The sequence below is a fragment of the Rhinatrema bivittatum genome, chromosome 17 (genome assembly GCF_901001135.1).
Source record: "Rhinatrema bivittatum chromosome 17, aRhiBiv1.1, whole genome shotgun sequence".
NCBI classification, from domain to species: domain Eukaryota; kingdom Metazoa; phylum Chordata; class Amphibia; order Gymnophiona; family Rhinatrematidae; genus Rhinatrema; species Rhinatrema bivittatum.
This window is the reverse complement of record NC_042631.1, coordinates 50,206,171-50,227,371: the sequence shown is the minus strand read 5'-3', so window position 1 is coordinate 50,227,371 and position 21,201 is coordinate 50,206,171. Positions and strand designations below refer to the sequence as shown.

Here is a 21,201-nt window from a genome sequence, read left to right as displayed (position 1 = left end):
TAAAAAATTCCTCAACCTCAAACCCATCAGCATAGCCACTCCACCCAAACTTGAAATAGGTCTATTTAGGGCAGATGCCCTGCAAATCTGTCTTGTCTACGCCCCCCCCCCACCATCCTTGAGTCCGACCCGTCTCCCTTAATTGAATTTTTTGTAGAATGGATAAAAACTGACACCCCCTCCATCATCCTCGGAGATTTTAATCTCCACGTTGACTCTCTCCCCCCCACTGCATCCTGCGACACCTTCATTCAATCCCTCCTTGCCATAGGCTTCCGACAAATCATAGTAACCCCAACCCACAAAGCTGGCCATACGCTAGACCTGATGTTTATCAACTCTAGCTTCCAAACCACCACCACACCCACCTGCACCCCAGTGCCCTGGTCCGACCACTGCCTCATTGAAAGCCGACTCTCTGCCATGAGACCTCTTCCTAGTAACCATACACATCACACTACCATAATTTCCAGAAAAACTTGCCCCAGCGACAAACTTACAGATGCATTAGCCTCGTCCTTACCAAACCTAATCTGCTCTGACCCCGACACAGCCTTAGCGTCCTGGAATAGCCTTACAGAAGACATAGCCAATAAACTATGCCCCCTCTCTAAACGAGTCATAAACACCTCTGCAAAACCCTCCAAGCCCTGGTACACCCAAGAGCTAAAAATCCTAAAAAATAATCTCAGACAGAAAGAGAGAATATGGCGCAAGGACCCTACCCCGCAACACTCCTCTAGCTACAAAACAGCATTACACGAATACAGACTATCTACACTCAAACACAAACGTGACTTCTACTCAAAAAAAATCCATGACTATAAATTCAACCCCAAAGTGCTTTTCTCCTATGTCGCCAGCCTCACCACCCCCATCCCTCCTACCATACCAGACTCTGAGGCAGCCGCCAAATGTGAGGAACTGGCCATCTACTTCCAGAGTAAAATCGCCAACCTCCTCTCCAGATTTCCGTTCTCCAATCTCTGTGCCCCCACCACCCTTACTCCTATCCCCGCCTCATCCCAACCCACAATGGCCACTCTTGACTTCACTTCCTCTAAGGAAATCATTAGCCTCCTTCGTAAACTTAAGCCAGCTTCTCACCCTAGCGACACCATCCCCACCAAAGCGCTAATAGCCATCCCAAACAGCATAGCTAGAGCCATAGCAGACATTATCAACTGCTCCCTCACCCATGGGATGGTCCCAGACTCACTTAAGCACGCTGTCGTCAAACCCCTTCTTAAAAAACCCTCCCTAGACCCTAAAGACCCCTCCAATTTCCGCCCCATCTCCAACCTCCCTCTTATTTCCAAGCTAATGGAAAAAGTTGTTAATTCGCAACTGATGGATTACCTTGAAGATCACGCTATCCTCCATGTTTCCCAATTTGGCTTCAGAAAACATTTTAATACCGAATCCCTACTCCTCTCCCTAGCCGACTACCTCCTCAGAGGTCTGGGCCAAGGCCACAGCTACCTCCTTGCCCTCCTTGACATTTCGGCGGCTTTTGATACCATCAGCCACCACCGCCTCCTGACACGGCTAGAAAGCATCGGCATCTCAGGAATAGCTCTCGCCTGGTTCAAATCCTATCTTTCAAACAGAAAGTTCTCTGTCAAAATTGGAAACAACCTCTCTGCTTCACACCCTTTACAACAAGGAGGAGTCCCGCAAGGCTCATCTCTTTCCTCAACCCTCTTCAATATTTATATCACCCCCCTCTGCCAGCTCCTCACTGACCTTAAACTCAAATTCTATCTCTATGCTGATGATGTTCAGATCATCATTCCCATTCATAGCTCTATATCTGACGCCCTGGAGCACTGGGAAAATTGCCTTGCAGCCATCAACTCCCTCCTCACCAACCTTCAGCTTGCCCTCAACGCAAACAAAACGGAACTCCTCCACATCTCCTCGCAACCGCCTGACCTCATACCTAATGACCCTAAACTTAACCTCCTCTCAGGTCAACCAGCTGTTAGGGACCTCGGAGTTCTCCTTGATCCCAACCTTAGCATGAAACCACAAATCAAATCTATCCTCAAAGCAGGCTTCTTCAAACTCAACGTTCTTAAGAAACTCCGACCCCTGCTGTACACCCAAGATCTCCGCACAGTGATCCAAGCCACCCTTACCTCCAAACTGGACTATTGTAATGCCCTCCTCCTAGGGCTCCCCTTATCTTCAATAATACCCCTTCAACTTTTGCAAAACGCCACTGCAAGGCTCATTACCAACACACGCATACACGAACATATTACCCCTGTCCTCAAGGATCTACATTGGCTTCCCATCCTTTTCCGTATACACTACAAGACCCTGACCATAGTACACAAATCTATCCACACACACAACTCCAACTGGCTTGACCTCCCTTTCACTGCGCCCCTGTCCTCCCGAGCCACCAGATCTGCCAACAAAGGTAATCTACATGTACCGTCCTTGAAGGCAGCTCATCTCTCCTCCACCCATGACCGCTCCATATCCATTGCCGGCCCCGCCCTCTGGAACTCCCTACCCGTCCACTTGCGCCTTGAACCCTGCGCCATCAAATTCAAAAAGAAACTAAAAACATTCCTGTTCAACCAAGCCTACACAGAATAGACCCTCCCTTCCCTCTATTGCTCATACCCCCTAGGTGACCGCCCTTTTCCTTATATTAAGGAATCTAATCACAATGTACATTGTTGTCTTCTTGTTATGACCTCTTGTTGATTTCTTGTTGTTTAATCTATTTTCCCTACTGCTCTAGGTTAACCCCCTGCCCAGTTCGCCTCCCCTGTTGAAATGTACTTCTAAATCTTTTGTTAATATGTGAACCGGTATGATGTCCCCACTAATACCGGTATATAAAAGTTTCTAAATAAATAAATAAATAAAAAATGTGGTAGGCTGCAGCAGTGCCTTCATGCACTTTTCTGAGTGACTTCTTGCTGCGCAGCTGGTGTGTGCATTTTTAGCATGTATTGCATGTCTGCCTGTATGCATAGCTGAGTGCATACTTCAGCACATATCTTATTGCGACATGGCACCTGTTGTGGGCATGAGCTCTTGGGCTGAGGGGGAGTTGGTGCAACCTGCAGGGAGGAGCCCTGAAGGTCCTCACAGTTGACTGGCGGATCTGGCTGTAGCAGAGGTCCAACTTGAGCTTCACTTATACCAGCCCTCAGTTCCTTTAGGTTGAGCGCTCGGATGTTGGGGCTGGCAGGACTTAGGTGGGGGCCTCGCTGACGAATTGGAGGTCCATGGAGAAGGTTTGGTCGCATGCCAGGGTCTAGGGCAGGCTGATTACAGGCATACTCAGAGACAGGAAGTGATCAAGGCAGGCAGCGGTGAGAGTGGTGAGAGTCAGGCAGTGGTCAGTGGCAGGTAGAGTTCAATCGTAGAACAGTGTAAAGCCAAAGTCAAAACCAAAGATCTGTCCGCAGGAAAATGGGATGGATATGTAGGCAGGGAGGTGAAGAGGAGCACAGGCAGGCAGGAGAAGACACTGAAGAACAGAAGATTGACCACATGATGAAGATAGGCACCAGGAACTCATGAACAAAGACCAGTAACGCTGAGGCAACTTGCTGTACTAAACAGTAGTTGACCCAGTGGCGTAGCCAGAAATCAATTTTTGGCTGGGCCCAAGGTTAACATAGGTGGGCACTATGTCTGCATTATGGAACATATAACAACCCTATCTATGAAAAGGCAACACTACAAATATTAAATCAGGTCCTAAATACTAATACACCTCCTATTAGGAAAACAGAACAAGCCAAACTGCTATAGAGCCCCACACAGAAATAACTGTAAAACTATATTAATAAATGTTTCAAAACAGCTGATGAACAGAATAACATCCAACAAAACTCATAAAAATTATTAAAAATTGTCCAAATATCAATAAAATATTTCAAAACAGCAGACACATCACATAATACTCAATAATTAAAATGGCAGTCAATCAAGAAAAATAAACTTAAAATGCCACCTTCACTTACCCTCTCCAGCAACTTTCCTACTCCTTTCCCTTGAAAACACATACCAGGAGCAGCAGCAGCTGCTGAAGCTCTGTCCTTACGGCCCACAAGTCACACACACAGGGCCGGTGCAAGAGTATTTGGCACCCTAGGCGAACCTTCAGAAATGCAACCCCTTCCCTGGATTACCTATTGGCAGCAGCTCCGGCACAGCGCCCCCTCCTTTGGTATTGGATTTGTCTCAGGACCTCTTGTGCTGGTGGGAGTTTGCAACCTCCCAAAATTGTGGCGCCCTAGGCCCCTGCCTAGTTTGCCTAATGGAAGCACTGGCCCTACACAGACAGACAGACACACAGAGACACACACACACACACACCAATTAAACCCTATGATCAGTCTCTGTCTCTCACACACACCCCAGTCACCTCCCTGCCCAGTCTCTGTCTCTCACACACACCCCAGTCAGTCACTTCCCTGCCCAGTCTCTGTCTCTCACACACACCCCAGTCACTTCCCTGCCCAGACTCTGTCTCTCACACACACCCGAGTCACTTCCCTGCCCAGACTCTGCCTCTCACACACATCCCAGTCACTTCCCTGCCCAGAGTCTGTCTCTCACACACACCCCAGTCACCTCCTTGCCCAGATTCTGTCTCTCACATACACCCCAGTCACCTCCCTGCCCAGTCTCTGTCTCTCACACACACCCCAGTCACCTCCCTGCCCAGACTCTGTCTCTCACACACACCCCAGTCACCTCCCTGCCCAGTCTCTGTCTCTCACACACACCCCAGTCACCTCCCTGCCCAGTCTCTGTCTCTCACACACACCCCAGTCACCTCCCTGCCCAGATTCTGTCTCTCACACACACCCCAGTCACCTCCCTGCCCAGTCTCTGTCTCTCACACACACCCCAGTCACCTCCCTGCCCAGACTCTGTCTCTCACACACACCCGAGTCACTTCCCTGCCCAGACTCTGTCTCTCACACACACCCCAGTCACCTCCCTGCCCAGTCTCTGTCTCTCACACACACCCCAGTCACCTCCCTGCCCAGTCTCTGTCTCTCACACACACCCCAATCACCTCCCTGCCCAGACTCTGTCTCTCACACACACCCCAGTCTCCTCCCTACCCAGTCTCTGTCTCTCACACACAACCCAGTCACCTCCCTGCCCAGACTCTGTCTCTCACACACACCCCAGTCACCTCCCTGCCCAGACTCTGTCTCTCACACACACCCCAGTCACCTCCCTGCCCAGTCTCTGTCTCTCACACACACCCCAGTCACCTCCCTGCCCAGACTCTGTCTCTCACACACACCCCAGTCTCCTCCCTGCCCAGACTCTGTCTCTCACACACATCCCAGTCACTTCCCTGCCCAGAGTCTGTCTCTCACACACACCCCAGTCACCTCCTTGCCCAGATTCTGTCTCTCACATACACCCCAGTCACCTCCCTGCCCAGTCTCTGTCTCTCACACACACCCCAGTCACCTCCCTGCCCAGACTCTGTCTCTCACACACACCCAAGTCACTTCCCTGCCCAGACTCTGTCTCTCACACACACCCCAGTCACCTCCCTGCCCAGTCTCTGTCTCTCACACACACCCCAGTCACCTCCCTGCCCAGTCTCTGTCTCTCACACACACCCCAATCACCTCCCTGCCCAGACTCTGTCTCTCACACACACCCCAGTCTCCTCCCTGCCCAGTCTCTGTCTCTCACACACACCCCAGTCACCTCCCTGCCCAGACTCTGTCTCTCACACACACCCCAGTCACCTCCCTGCCCAGCCTATGTCTCTCACACACACTTTGCTTAGAGCCCCAATGCTGTGCTCCCCTTTAATTTCACAGTGGCAGATTTCCTACTGCTGCCGCTGCCTTCTCAGCAGCACTGAAGCAGCAAACATTTATTTTAGAAAAATATGCCACAGCACTCAAGCCTTTTTTCTGACTGTCAGGATATCCCTAGGCTCCCGCGGCCCATCTGCCTGCTTTTACGGCTGCTGGGATCTCCAATTGCCCCATCTGAAATCAGCAAGGCTGAGTGCCACTTTTACTTTAAATGCGGTTTTGCCGCGCTCACTGGGGGAAGGAGGAGACTCCACGGAGCAACCGGCCTCTGCATGCTCGCTCTGGGGACTCCCTACTCTATTGCGGTTCCTGGTGCGGCTGGCATCTTTTCTTTGTGGCTCTCTGCATTTCAGCACTTGCAGCCCGTGGCTTGAACACTGCCACTCCTCCCAGCCTGATGCCCCCCTTCTTCCTGCTCCACCGGCCAATCAGAGGCTTTCTCCTCCCACTGGCAGGGAGGAGGCTTCCGATTGGCCCGCGGGGGGGCAAGAAGAACTGAGGAGCCTTCCCATTGGCCTGGGGGCAGGAAGAAGGGAGGTTTCCCATTGGCCCGCGGGGGCATGAAGAACTGAGGAGGCTTCCAATTGGCCCGGGGGCAGGAAGAAGGGAGGATGTTTCCCATTTGCCCGCGGGGGCAGTTAGAAGGTAAAGGGAAGTATTACTGAGGCTGTGGGACACCGGGAGCTGCAACACATCAGCTGGTTTTCTTAATTTTTTTTTCTCCCTTGGGTGCCTGCTGATGCTGCCTGCTTTTTATTGGCTGCAGTGTCTTGCAAACAAATTTGGGTGGGCCTGAATGGAAAGTGGGTGGGCCACTGCCCACCCAGGCCCACCTGTAGCTACGCCACTGAGTTGACCTATTGCTAAGGCAAGGTGGTGCTGCTGAGCTGGCCTTTTATATGCCCTTGTTGATGATGTCATCAGGCGCCACTGGCATTTTCCCACCACAGGCCCTTTAAAAGGAGCAACATTAGATGCACATTTCTTAGTTGATGCGGGCTGTGACTTTGTTTGCAGTGCCGCCAGAGGGGTTTTTTCCTTGATAGCGGCTAGATGTCAGCTGTGGCTGTGAAATTGGTCAGCAGAGACTATTTCTAAGTTCAGTCTCAATAGATTACCCTTTAAGGGTTCTCTTTTATTTGGCAATGAGTTGGAGAAGATGGCAAATAGATGGGGGAAGCCCAAATGTCTCGTTTGCCGGAGGACATGATGCCGGCTTTACATCCTTTTCAGGCAAGTGGCTTTTCTCGAATACAGGTGATTTCATCCTTATACGGAGGCATCTTCTTAGAGACCTCATCCCTTCAGTAGGTCTCAGTCCTTTCATCCCAGAAGGCCTCAAAAGTATGTGGGCTCCGGGAGTGGAATCTCTTGATCTTCTCAATGGTTTGTGGACTCAACTTCTGGTACAGGAGATAGATGGGTGCCTAACTCGCTTTTTTCAGAGGTGGGTCCAGATCATGTCAGAACAATGAGTCCTGGAAGTGATACGGGACCCATCTGCCAGACATATCTGTCTCCCACATTGCCAGAAAGGGCGATATAAGGGCTGACTTTCTTAGGAAGAGCTTGGACCCAAGAGAGTGGGAGTTAGTGGATGAAGCCTTTCAGCTCATAGTGGAGTGCTGAAGTCTCCCATATCTAGACTTGCTGGCGACTTCTGGCAATGCGAAGTTCCATGGTTCTTTAGTCGCAGAAGGAATCCGAAAGCGCTGGCATTGATGCTCTCATTCAAGTGTGGCCGGGGGGGGGTGGCAAATTTTATATGCCTTCCCGCCCTGGCTTCTAGTAGGCAGGATCATGAATTTCTAGGCTATGCTCTAGAATTTCTTCACATTCCTCTAGATTACTTTGATTTCTCTATGCAACTCCCCTCCAATAGCCTCCTTAAGGTGGAGACTACCTTAAGGAGGCTATTGGATTTGATGGTCAGAATTCCTGTTCCCAAATTGCAAGAAAATATAGGCCACTATTCCATGTATTTTGATGTACCCAAGAAGGAGTGGTCTTTTTGACCCATCCTGGATCTCAAAGGGAGTCAATCGACATTTGAGGGTGACTCATTTTTAAATGGAGAATGCATGCTCCATAATAATAGTAGTGCAATCAGGGGAATATCTTGCATCTCTGGATCTGACAGATGCTTATCTGCATATTCCCATTCGCAGGGAACATCACGGTTCCTGGGGTTTGCCGTTCCTGTACATCATTACAGTTTCAGGCCATGTCCTTTGGGCTGGCCACTGCACCCAGGACTTTTTCCAAGGTCATGGAGGTGGTAGAAGCAACCTTGCGCAAGAATGGCATCCTAATTCACCCGTATCTGGACAGCAGGTTGATTCGAGCCAAGAGCATGGAGGAGAACCACCAGGTTTCTCATAGGGTGATCACCTTACTGCAGGATCTAGGCTGGGTGGTAAACTTTTCCAAGAGCAGTTTACAGCTGTCTCAGATGCTGGAGTATCTCTGCATTTGTTTTGGTATGAAACAGGATAGAGTGTTTCTGCCAGAAAGTTGCATTCAAAACTTGATTGCTCAAGTTCTATCTCTGAGAAGAACTATTTCCCAGATGTTGTGGTTTTATCTATAGGACCTAAGTTCAATGGCAGCCACGTTGGAGGTTGTCCCCTGGTTGAGGGAGCAGATGTGGCCTCTCCAACTCTCATTGCTTTCCCTGTGGAGTCCACAGTCGCAGGACTATACAGTTAGGCTTCACTTGGCATTGGAGGTGACCGACCAGTTGCACTGGTGTTGCAGGTAGATCATCTCAGTAAGGGAGTTTCCTTGGAGACATCAGATTAGTTTGTGCTCATCACAGATGCGAGCCTCCTGGGTTGGTGGGCTCACTCTCAGGAGATACTGGTGCAAGATCGCTGGAATGCCGAGGAACTGCAGTGGAGCATTAATCGCTTGGAAGGACAGGAAATATGGCTGGCGTGCTTGTGGTTTGCCAAGCATCTAAAGGCTCGGCTAGTCTGGGTAATAAGAACATGCCATACTGGGTCAGACCAAGGGTCCATCAAGCCCAGCATCCTGTTTCCAACAGTGGACAATCCAGGCCATAAGAACCTGGCAAGTATCCTAAAACCAAGTCTATTCCATGTTACCATTGCTAGTAATAGCAGTGGCTATTTTCTAAGTCAACTTAATTAATAGCAGGTAATGGACTTCTCCTCCAAGAACTTATTCAATCCTTTTTTAAACACAGCTATACTAACTGCACTAACCACATCTTCTGGCAACAAATTCCAGAGTTTAATTGTGCGTTGAGTAAAAAAGAACTTTCTCCAACTAGTTTTAAATGTGCCTCATGCTAACTTCATGGAGTGCCCCCTAGTCTTTCTATTATCCGAAAGAGTAAATAACCGATTCACATCTACCCGTTCTAGACCTCTCATGATTTTAAACACCTCTATCATATCCCCCCTCAGCCCTCTCTTCTCCAACCTAAAAAGTCCTAACCTCTTTAGTCTCTCCTCATAGGGGAGTTGTTCCATTCCCCTTATCATTTTAGTAGCCCTTCTCTGTACCTTCTCCATCGCAATTATATCTTTTTTGAGATGCGGTGACCAGAATTGTATACAGTATTCAAGGTGCGGTCTCACCATGGAGCGATACAGAGGCATTATGACATTTTCCGTTTTATTCAGCATTCCCTTTCTAATAATTCCCAACATTCTGTTTGCTTTTTTGACTGCCGCAGCACACTGAACTGACGATTTCAGTGTGTTAACCACTATGACGCCTAGATCTCTTTCTTGGGTTGTAGCACCTAATATGGAACCTAACATTGTGTAACTATAGCATGGGTTATTTTTCCCTATCACTTTGCACTTATCCACATTAAATTTCATCTGCCATTTTGATGCCCAATTTTCCAGTCTTACAAGGTCTTCCTGCAATTTATCACAATCTGCTTGTGATTAAACTACTCTGAACAATTTTGTATCATCTGCAAATTTGATTATCTCACTCATCATATTTCTTTCCAGATCATTTATAAATATATTGAAAAGTAAGGGTCCCAATACAGATCCCTGAGGCACTCCACTGCCCACTCCCTTCCACTGAGAAAATTGTCCATTTAATCCTACTCTCTGTTTCCTGTCTTTTAGCCAGTTTGCAATCCACGAAAGGACATCACCACCTATCCCATGACTTTTTACTTTTCCTAGAAGCCTCTCATGAGGAACTTTGTCAAGCGCCTTCTGAAAATCCAAGTATACTACATCTACTGGTTCACTTTTATCCACATGTTTATTAACTCCTTCAAAAAAGTGAAGCAGATTTATGAGGCAAGACTTGCCCTGGGTAAAGCCATGCTGACTTTGTTCCATTAAACTATGTCTTTCTATATGTTCTCTGTTTTTGATGTTTAGAACACTTTCCACTATTTTTCCTGGCACTGAAGTCAGGCTAACCACTCTGTAGTTTCCCGGATCGCCCCTGGAACCCTTTTTAAATATTGGGGTTACATTAGCTATCCTCCAGTCTTCAGGTACAATGGATGATTTTAATGATAGGTTACAAATTTCTACTAATAGGTCTGAAATTTCATTTTTTAATTCCTTCAGAACTCTGGGGTATATACCATCCGGTCCAGGTGATTTACTACTCTTCAGTTTGTCAATCAGGTCTACCACATCTTCTAGGTTCACCGTGATTTGATTCAGTCCATCTGAATCATTGCCCATGAAAACCTTCTCGAGTATGGGTACCTCCCCAACATCTTCTTCAGTAAACACCGAAGCAAAGAAATCATTTAATCTTTCCGCAATGGCCTTATCTTCTCTAAGTGCCCCTTTAACCCCTCGATCATCTAACGGTCCAACTGACTCCCTCACAGGCTTTCTGCTTCGGATATATTTACAAAAGTTTTTACTGTGAGTTTTTGCCTCTACGGCCAACTTCTTTTCAAATTCTCTCTTAGCCTGTCTTATCAATGTCTTACATTTAACTTGCCAACTTTTATGTATTATCCTATTTTCTTCTGTTGGATCCTTCTTCCAATTTTTAAATGAAGATCTTTTGGCTAAAATAGCTTCTTTCACCTCCCCTTTTAACCATGCCTGTAATCGTTTTGCCTTCTTTCCACCTTTCTTAATGTGTGGAATACATCTGGACTGTGCTTCTAGAATGGTATTTTTTAACAATGACCACGCCTGTTGCACATTTTTTACTTTTGTAGCTGCTCCTTTCAGTTGTTTTCTAACAATTTTTCTCATTTTATCAAAGTTTCCCTTTTGAAAGTTTAGCACGAGAGCCTTGGATTTGCATACTGTTCCTCTTCCAGTCATTAAAACAAATTTGACCATATTATGATCACTATTGCCAAGCGGCCCCACCACCGTTACTTCTCTCACCAAGTCCTGTGCTCCACTGAGAATTAGATCTAAAATTGCTCCCCCTCTCGCCGGTTCCTGAACCAATTGCTCCATAAAGCTATCATTTATTCCATCCAGGCACGTTATCTCTCTAGCGTGTCCTGATGATACATTTACCCAGTCAATATTGGGGTAATTGAAGTCTAAGACCAAAAGTACATGGTGAGCAGAAACTGCACTATAGCAAAATCGCAGAATACATAGGTGCAGTCAAGAATTTAAGTCCTGACAAAGTACTCACAATCCAGTGTATAAGTACTTGTTTTTATTCTTCAGTATGGCAACTCCTCTAATTCATACAGGCAGTGGGTTAATGGCGTCCCCCGACACGGTTCCCGTGTTTCGCCGCGGGCTGCATCGGGAGGGCTCGCCAATAGGGGTTCAAACAATAGCTGTAAGACATAAGTGTACATCAGGACGACAAAATAGGACTTATAGCCGAACATTTCATGTGGACAAAAGGTAATAAACATTATAACATACCTGACAGCAAGATGCCTTAGAAGTGACAGGGAGCGCACTGCCCTTAAACACTGACAGGTATTTAAAGCTGATTTTAGGCGCCAAACCAGGAAGACAACCCACGTGGGAGCTCACAGCCCCGTTCATTGGTTGCCATTCCTGTACTGCAGCGCTGCAGGACTATGGGAACCATCCGATCAAATAGAAGACTCTGCACAGAAAGACCACTTTAAGTAAAAAGAAACCACTCAATATCTCGGTTCAAACCCTTGGGAGATACTGAGTCTAGAGTAAAAATCCAACGTTGTTCAACCCGGCCCAGCTGTTCGGCATAGTTACCTCCTCGGGGGGGCCGTGGAAATACCTCAAGAACACTATAAAATAAATCTGAAAGAGTGTGTGATTTTTTTACCCAGTGATCCACGAGGGGTTCTTTTTCTCGCGAATGGCGGATATTCGAGCAATGCTCTATAATTCGAGTTTTTACCATGCGAGAAGTTTTCCCTACGTAAATCAGCGGGCAAGGACAGGTGATGACGTAAATGACTCCAGATGTGGTACAATCAGAGTACGACTGTAACTCAAAAATTCTCTTAGAGACAGGGTGGCTAAAACTGGTGGATGGAGACGTGTGAGAGCATGCAATGCATCGGCCACATGGATAATGGCCAATTACATTATCCAGATTTCTAGACACAGGGATGTCAGTATGGATCAATTTATCACGTAAATTTTTGCCTCTACGGAAGGTGAATCTAAGGGGGCCTGGAAACAAAGTGTGTAGAGATAGGGCCTCCCAGTGTCTACGGATCATTGTAGTGATCTGCCGGCTGAGAGTCGAAAATGGCAAAATGCAATTTGTAACTGACTGAACATCCCGGGATGATGGTAAAAATAATAGATCACGATTCGTATGTAAAGCGCGCTTCATTGCTCTTTTAACAACATACCTCGGGTACCCACGTGAGATAAATCGAGAGGACATGATTTGGGCTTGTTTAATAAACTCGCTCCTGGTAGTACACAGTCTGCGAAGCCTGAAAAATTGCCCTGTGGGGATGTTCCTTCGTAGTGTGCTAGGATGACAGCTGTTAAAGATCTGTCTATTATTATTAAACCCGCTGACAAGGGTGGAGGCATTGTTATTCAGGATAAAAATCAGTATATGTCTGAGGCCTTGAGACAACTTAACGATACCTCCTTTTACCTTCCACTACCCGAGCATCCCACTCCTCATTTGCTTGAACAAATTAAACAGGTGGTTGAAGCAGCATTAGACCGCCATATTCTGACCCCTCGTGAGGCTAAATTTCTCACACAAGAGCATTCCATTACACCAGTCTTTTACACGTTGCCTAAAGTACATAAAAGCTTACAGGACCCTCCTGGTCGTCCAATTGTGGCAGGTATTGGTTCGCTTTTAGAACCCTTGTCCCAATTTGTGGACCTGTTCCTTAAACCTTTTGTGCCCCGCATCCGATCATATATAAGGGACTCTGCACACTTTATCACTATTTTGGATAACACACCAGTCCCTAGCGAGCCGTTTCTTTTTGTCACGCTAGATATTGTGTCTTTGTACACAAGTATCCCTCAAACCGCCGCTTTACAAGTTATAGAAAAAATTCTGAATTCTCGTGCTGGCCCACAACGTGTCCCTACCTCCCTGCTAGTCACGTTAGCCACATTGGCGCTTACCAAAAATTTCTTTCGGTTTGGTAACACATTCTATCTCCAGATTAAAGGGACCGCAATGGGCTCTACAATGGCCCCGAGTCTGGCCTGCTTGTTTGTGGCGGAATTTGAGGACTTATTTGTGTACCAAGGTGAAGGTTTTCAACATGTACCAGTGTGGCTTCGTTATATTGACGACATTTTTTTACTCTGGCAAGGTACGGAAATCCAATTCTTTATGTTTATTGATTGGCTCAATACGTGTGATCCCAATCTACAGTTTAATTTTTGCACACACCGGACCCAGATAGCTTTCTTGGATGTCCTTGTTTCGGTGGATGGTGGCCATTTCTCGACCACCATCCACCGTAAGGAAACTGACAGGAATACCCTTTTGGCCTTTAACAGCTGTCATCCTAGCACACTACGAAGGAACATCCCCACAGGGCAATTTTTCAGGCTTCGCAGACTGTGTACTACCAGGAGCGAGTTTATTAAACAAGCCCAAATCATGTCCTCTCGATTTATATCACGTGGGTACCCGAGGTATGTTGTTAAAAGAGCAATGAAGCGCGCTTTACATACGAATCGTGATCTATTATTTTTACCATCATCCCGGGATGTTCAGTCAGTTACAAATTGCATTTTGCCATTTTCGACTCTCAGCCGGCAGATCACTACAATGATCCGTAGACACTGGGAGGCCCTATCTCTACACACTTTGTTTCCAGGCCCCCTTAGATTCACCTTCCGTAGAGGCAAAAATTTACGTGATAAATTGATCCATACTGACATCCCTGTGTCTAGAAATCTGGATAATGTAATTGGCCATTATCCATGTGGCCGATGCATTGCATGCTCTCACATGTCTCCATCCACCAGTTTTAGCCACCCTGTCTCTAAGAGAATTTTTGAGTTACAGTCGTACTCTGATTGTACCACATCTGGAGTCATTTACGTCATCACCTGTCCTTGCCCGCTGATTTACGTAGGGAAAACTTCTCGCATGGTAAAAACTCGAATTATAGAGCATTGCTCGAATATCCGCCATTCGCGAGAAAAAGAACCCCTCGTGGATCACTGGGTAAAAAAATCACACACTCTTTCAGATTTATTTTATAGTGTTCTTGAGGTATTTCCACGGCCCCCCCGAGGAGGTAACTATGCCGAACAGCTGGGCCGGGTTGAACAACGTTGGATTTTTACTCTAGACTCAGTATCTCCCAAGGGTTTGAACCGAGATATTGAGTGGTTTCTTTTTACTTAAAGTGGTCTTTCTGTGCAGAGTCTTCTATTTGATCGGATGGTTTCCATAGTCCTGCAGCGCTGCAGTACAGGAATGGCAACCAATGAACGGGGCCGTGAGCTCCCACGTGGGTTGTCTTCCTGGTTTGGCGCCTAAAATCAGCTTTAAATACCTGTCAGTGTTTAAGGGCAGTGCGCTCCCTGTCACTTCTAAGGCATCTTGCTGTCAGGTATGTTATAATGTTTATTACCTTTTGTCCACATGAAATGTTCGGCTATAAGTCCTATTTTGTCGTCCTGATGTACACTTATGTCTTACAGCTATTGTTTGAACCCCTATTGGCGAGCCCTCCCGATGCAGCCCGCGGCGAAACATGGGAACCGTGTCGGGGGACGCCATTAACCCACTGCCTGTATGAATTAGAGGAGTTGCCATATTGAAGAATAAAAACAAGTACTTATACACTGGATTGTGAGTACTTTGTCAGGACTTAAATTCTTGACTGCACCTATGTATTCTGCGGTAATTGAAGTCTCTCATTATTACTGCACTACCAATTTGGTTAGCTTCCCTAATTTCTCTTAGCATTTCACTGGCCGTCTCACCACCTTGACCAGGTGGACGGTAGTATACTCCTATCACTATAGTCTTCCCCGACACACAAGGGATTTCTATCCATAAAGATTCAATTTTGCATTTAGTCTCATGCTGTTGTGGAGCGCTAGGAGAGCGATCCCACTCCTGGGAGATGTGTGTGCCCTTGGGCTGCGGCTCGACGCCAGAGGGGTCTGAAGAGGTGCCGCGGGAGGCATGGCATGCCCGAGCATGGGCTGGACGGAAGCAAGCTGGAGTGAAGACTGGAAGACAGGCCCTCCTCCGGACCTGCACACTTCGGAAGACCGAACAACGCAATGTTGGTCTTGTGAACAGTCCTCCGACCGTTCCCAGCCCTTTCGGACCTGCCGCAGGGTACGGCACGAAGCCGCAGGCCAGATGAAGGCCAGGGCAGCGAAGACTGGAACATGGATTCAGACGAGACTCAGGAACGACATGGACTCAGGCATAGACGTGGACTCAGGCATAGACGTGCAGGATCCTTAGACGTGGACTCAGGCAAAGACGTGGACTCAGGAACGAGGTGCAGGATGCATAGACGTGGACAGGCACAGGCGTGGACTCAGGACTGGATGCACAGAGGTGGAATCAGGATTGAGGGCTGAAGGAAGACATGGGCACCGTCCCTCAGGGCGCCCTACTCAGACCACCCGCGGGACTGAGTCGCGGACCACCCTGCCTCATGCGCGCCCTACTCAGCCCTGGAAGGCTGATCGCGGACCACGCTGAGAGCGGGAGAGCACAGGAAAGAGGAAGCAGGTTTGCTGCACTCCTGGCAGCTCAAGGCAAAGATACGCTGCACTCCTAGCAGCTCAAGGCAAGGATACGCTGCACTCCTAGCAGCTCAAGGCAAGGATACGCTGCACTCCTGGCAGCTCAAGGCAGGTAAAAGCATCAGGATCAGGAACAAGGATTAAGACAGACCTCAGGGCTGGAACAAGGACATCTGGAACAGCAGGTAACATCAGGACTGGAACACAGATACTGGAATAGGAGTCACACCTCAGGGCTGCAACATGGAACTGGAACAGCAGGTAACAACAGGACTGGAACACAGGTACTGGATCAAGAGACAGACCTTGGGACTGGAACGGCAGGCAGACATCAGGACTGGACGAGGAGCTCCGACAGGTAACAAGAAACACAGGACCTTGCAGAAGTGCCGGAACACGGACGACTTCCTGGAGCGAAGGATCTCAGGAGTGACCAACTCCTTGCGAAGCCCAAGACAGACTGAACGCTGAGCCCTTTAGTAGGGCTGAGGTGGACAACGCCCAGGGAGGGGTCAGCAGGGGGCCACACCTGGCTGGCCCTTGAAGAGGAGCAGAGAGGCGTGCGCTCGCGTCCTAGGAGGCTGGAGAGAAGAGCTGGAATCTGGTGGCGTCCTCAGCCACGTGGAAGGGCCCAGGGAAGCAGCGGAGCAGCCCTGGGCTGGAGCAGCTCCCAGCTGCAAGGACTGAAGCAGGAAGAAGCAGCGAGAGGTAAGGCTGGCTGCAGGGGAAGCAGGGGGCTGTAGCAGGCTGCAGGCACCGTTCCACACTGCAAGGCTGAAGCAGGAAGGCAGAAGCGAGGTAAGCTGGCTGCAGGGAGAACAGAGAGACTGCAGGCAGAGTAGAGAGCTGTAGCAGGCTGCAGGCACCGGCAGGCACGGCTTCCCTGGCAGGCAAGGACCCGGGCTGAAGCAGGCACCGGCAAGGACGGCCTCCCTGCTGGCTGAAAGGTCCCGGGATCGCAGCAGCACGTCGGGGAAAGGCAGAACAGCAGCAGAGGAGCCGGCCGCATGGCAATAGCTGCGGGGACGGCCCCAGCTGATTCAGGGAAAGAGAAGCAGCAGCATCAGCAGCCCGACTGGCTGTGAGAAGGTAAGAGCCTGCCCACGCTCCTCGCGGGCAGGATCGCAACACATGCAGGATGTCCTGTTGGACTCTATGCCATATCGGACATAAAGCACCACACCGCCTCCCGGGTGCTTCTCTCTGTCATTGCGATATAATTTGTACCCCGGTATAGCACTGTCGCATTGGTTATCCTCCTTCCACCATGTCGCTGAGATGCAAATTTAGTCTGTCATCATTCACTGCTATACATTCTAATTCTCCCATCTTACTTCTTAGACTTCTGGCATTAGCATACAAACATTTCAAAGTTGTTTTTTTTTGTTTGTATTTTCATTCTGCTTTTTAATTGATAGGGATAAGTTAGAATTTTTTAGCTCAGGTGAGTTTTTAGTTACAGGCACTTGGACTACTTTTCTTATTATTGGAACCTCACTGTCGGGATGCCCTAATTCTAATGCATTATTAGTATCCTTTGAAGATACCTCTCTCCGAACCATGTGCTGCTGAGCGACTGTCGGCTTTCCCCTTTGTTCTAGTTTAAAAGCTGCTCTATCTCCTTTTTAAAGGTTAGCGCCAGCAGTCTGGTTCCACCCTGGTTAAGGTGGAGCCCATCCCTTCGGAAGAGACTCCCCCTTCCCCAAAAGGTTCCCCAGTTCCTAACAAAACTGAATCCCTCTTCCTTGCACCATCGACTCATCCACGCATTGAGACTCCGGAGCTCTGCCTGCCTCTGGTGACCTGCACGTGGAACAGGGAGCATTTCAGAGAATGCTACCCTAGAGGTTCTGGATTTAAGCTTTCTACCTAAACAGTCTAACTTCAGTTAGTCAGCCAGAGTGACTCACTGCTTTCTTGATTAACAAATGTTGGTACCTATTCAAACCAAATCACACTACCTCAACACCTTTCCAAGGTGAGTAACTGAGCTGAATTTTTCAACCTTTTTACTTAGGTATACACTGCTCCTAGCTTATTTCTAGCTTCTGGCTACTTTTTGTGGTTTTTTGGGGTTTTTTTAAATACAAACTCTCAGTTCTGCTTACTAGCTGCCTTACAGACTTTTAAAAATAAACACACTACCTACTGCTTACTAGCTGCCTTATTGACTGACTATTAAAAATACAAAGTCTAACTTGTTTGTTCACTGCCTTATGACTTTAAAAGCACAAACACACTAAATAATATTCCCAAATAGTTAACTTTGCCCCAATACTTTTAAAAAAGACAACATCCCAAGCAAAAACTTACTGATTCCTTGCATCCACCAGCAAGGTGATCCTCTCATCTCAGTGCTCCCACTGGAGCACTGAGAGGACAATGCGACAACGGTGGACAATGCGACAATGGTGGCCTACATCAATTATCAAGGCGGAACCAGAAACCAACAGGTGTCATAGGAGATAGATGCGCTTATGGTGTGGGAGGAACAACAACTGCCAGACACATCTGCCTCCCACATTGCCGGAAAGGGTGATTATAAGGGTTGACTTTCTTAGGAAGAGCTTGGTCCCAAGAGAGTGGGAGTTAGTGGATGAAGCCTTTCAGCTCATAGTGGAGTGCTGAAGTCTCCCATATCTAGACTTGCTGGCGACGTCCGGCAATGCGAAGTTCTATGGTTCTTAGTTGCAGAAGGGATCTGAAAGTGCTGGCATTGATGCTCTCATTCAGGTGTGGCTGGGGGGGGGGGTGGCAAATTTATATGCCTTCCCACCCTGGCTTCTTGTAGGCAGGATCATTTGGAAAATTGCAAGTCAGGCAGACACCATGCTTCTGGTAGCTCTGGATTGGCCTTGGAGGTCGTGGTATGCTGATCTGCAGAGAATGCTGGTAGGCAGTCCCATCAGACTGCTGCTTTGGAAGGATCTGTTGCAGCAGGGACCCATTCTACACAATTCTACATCTCTGTTTTACATTAGAGTTTGGAGCGTTTTCGAGGCATGGTGTGAGGAGCAAGGTTCTCAGCCTCTCAAAGTGGAAATTCCATTAATTTTGGAATTTTACAGGAAGGATTGTGTAAAGGCTTGGCCCTTAACACCTTGAAGGTTCAAGTGGCATCTCTTGTTTGTTATAAGGGGTGTGTCAATGGTGGGCCTTTTTCTTCCCATCCGGATGTGTCCTGGTTCTTGAAGGGAGTTTTGCATCTTTGTTCTCTCTTGTGGCTGCTAGTGCCTCTGTGGGACCTTAATCTGGTCCTGTATTTCTTGGTGGGCCCTACTTTTCAGCCACTATGTGTCCTTTCCTTGCAGATGAAGACAGTTTTTCTTGTGGAAATCTGTTCCAATCGGCTGCTTTCCAAACTACAGGCACTTTCTTACCATGAGCCTTTTCTGCATGTGACTCTGGGGTTGTTGCAGCTTCGGACTATACCTTCCTTTTTGCCAAAAGTAGTTTCGGAGTTTCATTTGAATCAGTCTATTTCTCTGCCCACTTTGAATAGGGATAGAGATCAGAGAATCATATCGTTTTTTGCTTAACTTGGACAGCAAGTGGCATCTGATGCAGTACTTGTAACTTACTAAACCTGTCTGGAAATCTGATTGTCTATGTGTGCTCCATGGTGGAGGTAAACAGAGTGAACTGGCGACGTGGTCAGTTATAGCCCATTGGGTTAAGGAAGTCGTCATGGCCACCTATATGGATGCCGAGATTCCTTTGCAGAGATTCAATTATGGTTTCCTGTCTAGATTTGCCGAGCAGCATCATGGTCTTCCTTACACACCTTTTCCGAGCATTACTGCTTGGCAGTTTGGCTCGGGAGGATTCCACCTTCACGCGGGCAGTATTGACTGGACCACTGGCAACCTCCCGCCCTGTTCGGGAGTAGCTTTGGTACATCCCACTTGTGGGGATTGGCCTGCCTGAGTGCAGAGGAAGGAGAAATTACTACTTACCTGATAATTTCCTTTCCTCTAATGAAGGCAGGCTAATCCCTGACCCAAGCTTGGCTGCCGATTTTTGCCTTTGGTTTGCCCTTTACATGCAGACAACGCAGAGTAGAGTTCCTGCTATTCGTTGGAGGACTGGTAAGTGACTTCCCCACCCCACAGGTTAGTGAATGTTCATTGTTTTGTCTGAGCTCAATGTTCCCTATTGGTTCGAAGCATCAGTGGTTGGTTGATATTCATTTTCAAACATAATCTGTTTGTCTACAGTTTGCATTTTCAAGAGAATACTGGTGGGCTGATGGGGCAGGGCTATATATCTGTGACGCCAACTTTTATTCTGTTTCCATCTGCTGGTAGTGGTACATTTCCCATTTGTGGGGGTTTGCTTGGCTTCATTAGAGGAAAGGAAATTATCAGGTAAGTAGTAATTTTTCCTTGTGTAATACAAAAATGACATGCACACTATACTGGGCAAGCCTCCAGAGGCTAAAACTTTACAGTTTCTACCAGATCGGTAATCATTTAATGTTAATTATGAGGAAGAAAAGGTAGGTGCTGCATGAGAAAATAATCTAGCAATATCAATGTTAGCTACATTAACTTAATTCAAATGCAAACTAGGGACACTTTATGCTGTGTATTCATGCTTTTTAGAACTGATCTAGCAAAATGTATGTTCTTGTCATGAAGATAAAATAGTCTAAAAATTGAGAAAGAGAAGGGAGTAAAACAGAGAGATAGATAAGGGGAAATGTAGGATAGTGAAAGAAATAGTAAGAATAAGGGGATGCAAGAAAAGAAGTTAGGACGTAAAGGATGTCTTATCCCTAGCTCACTGACAAGCCTTTGTATATGGTGTCTCTCATTTCAGAATTAGACTCAGCAGAGGAGAGTGAGAAGGCATGGTCGTGTAAAGTGATGCGCTTCTGCAGCCCACTGCTTCAAGAGACAGCCTGTGAGCTGTGGTCAGGAGAGCAGTTAAAAGCTCTGCACCTCAGGTGTGCCAACTTCCTGGAGAATTATGCACACAAGTGTAGCAGCTGCGGTGGAGGGAACTTCATCTTTGGCCATAGCTTAGTGGTGGACATGATACCCAAGGAATCTGATCTTAGCATACGAGACTTCAAGGACATCATCAGTAAGAATTCATCTCCGCTTCCTGAGACCATAGTGCAAGTGGTTCAGACAATAGAGAAAGGTAACACTGTTAGAATCTGTTCTGGTAAACTGTCAAGCCGTAGAACTGAGATGGTTTCATAGGCTGTT

The 21,201-nt window shown here is 47.5% G+C and overlaps 1 protein-coding gene across 1 annotated transcript in view; it reads left to right on the top strand.

The window, feature by feature from the left end:
* Positions 1-21,201, top strand: part of LOC115079136 (adenylate cyclase type 10-like) — a 621,147-nt gene that overhangs the window by 393,299 nt on the left and 206,647 nt on the right. Inside the window, exon 23 of the mRNA XM_029582255.1 lies at positions 20,807-21,133. Within this exon, the coding sequence (XP_029438115.1) occupies positions 20,807-21,133 (327 nt within the window). The remainder of the gene's footprint in view (positions 1-20,806; positions 21,134-21,201) is intronic.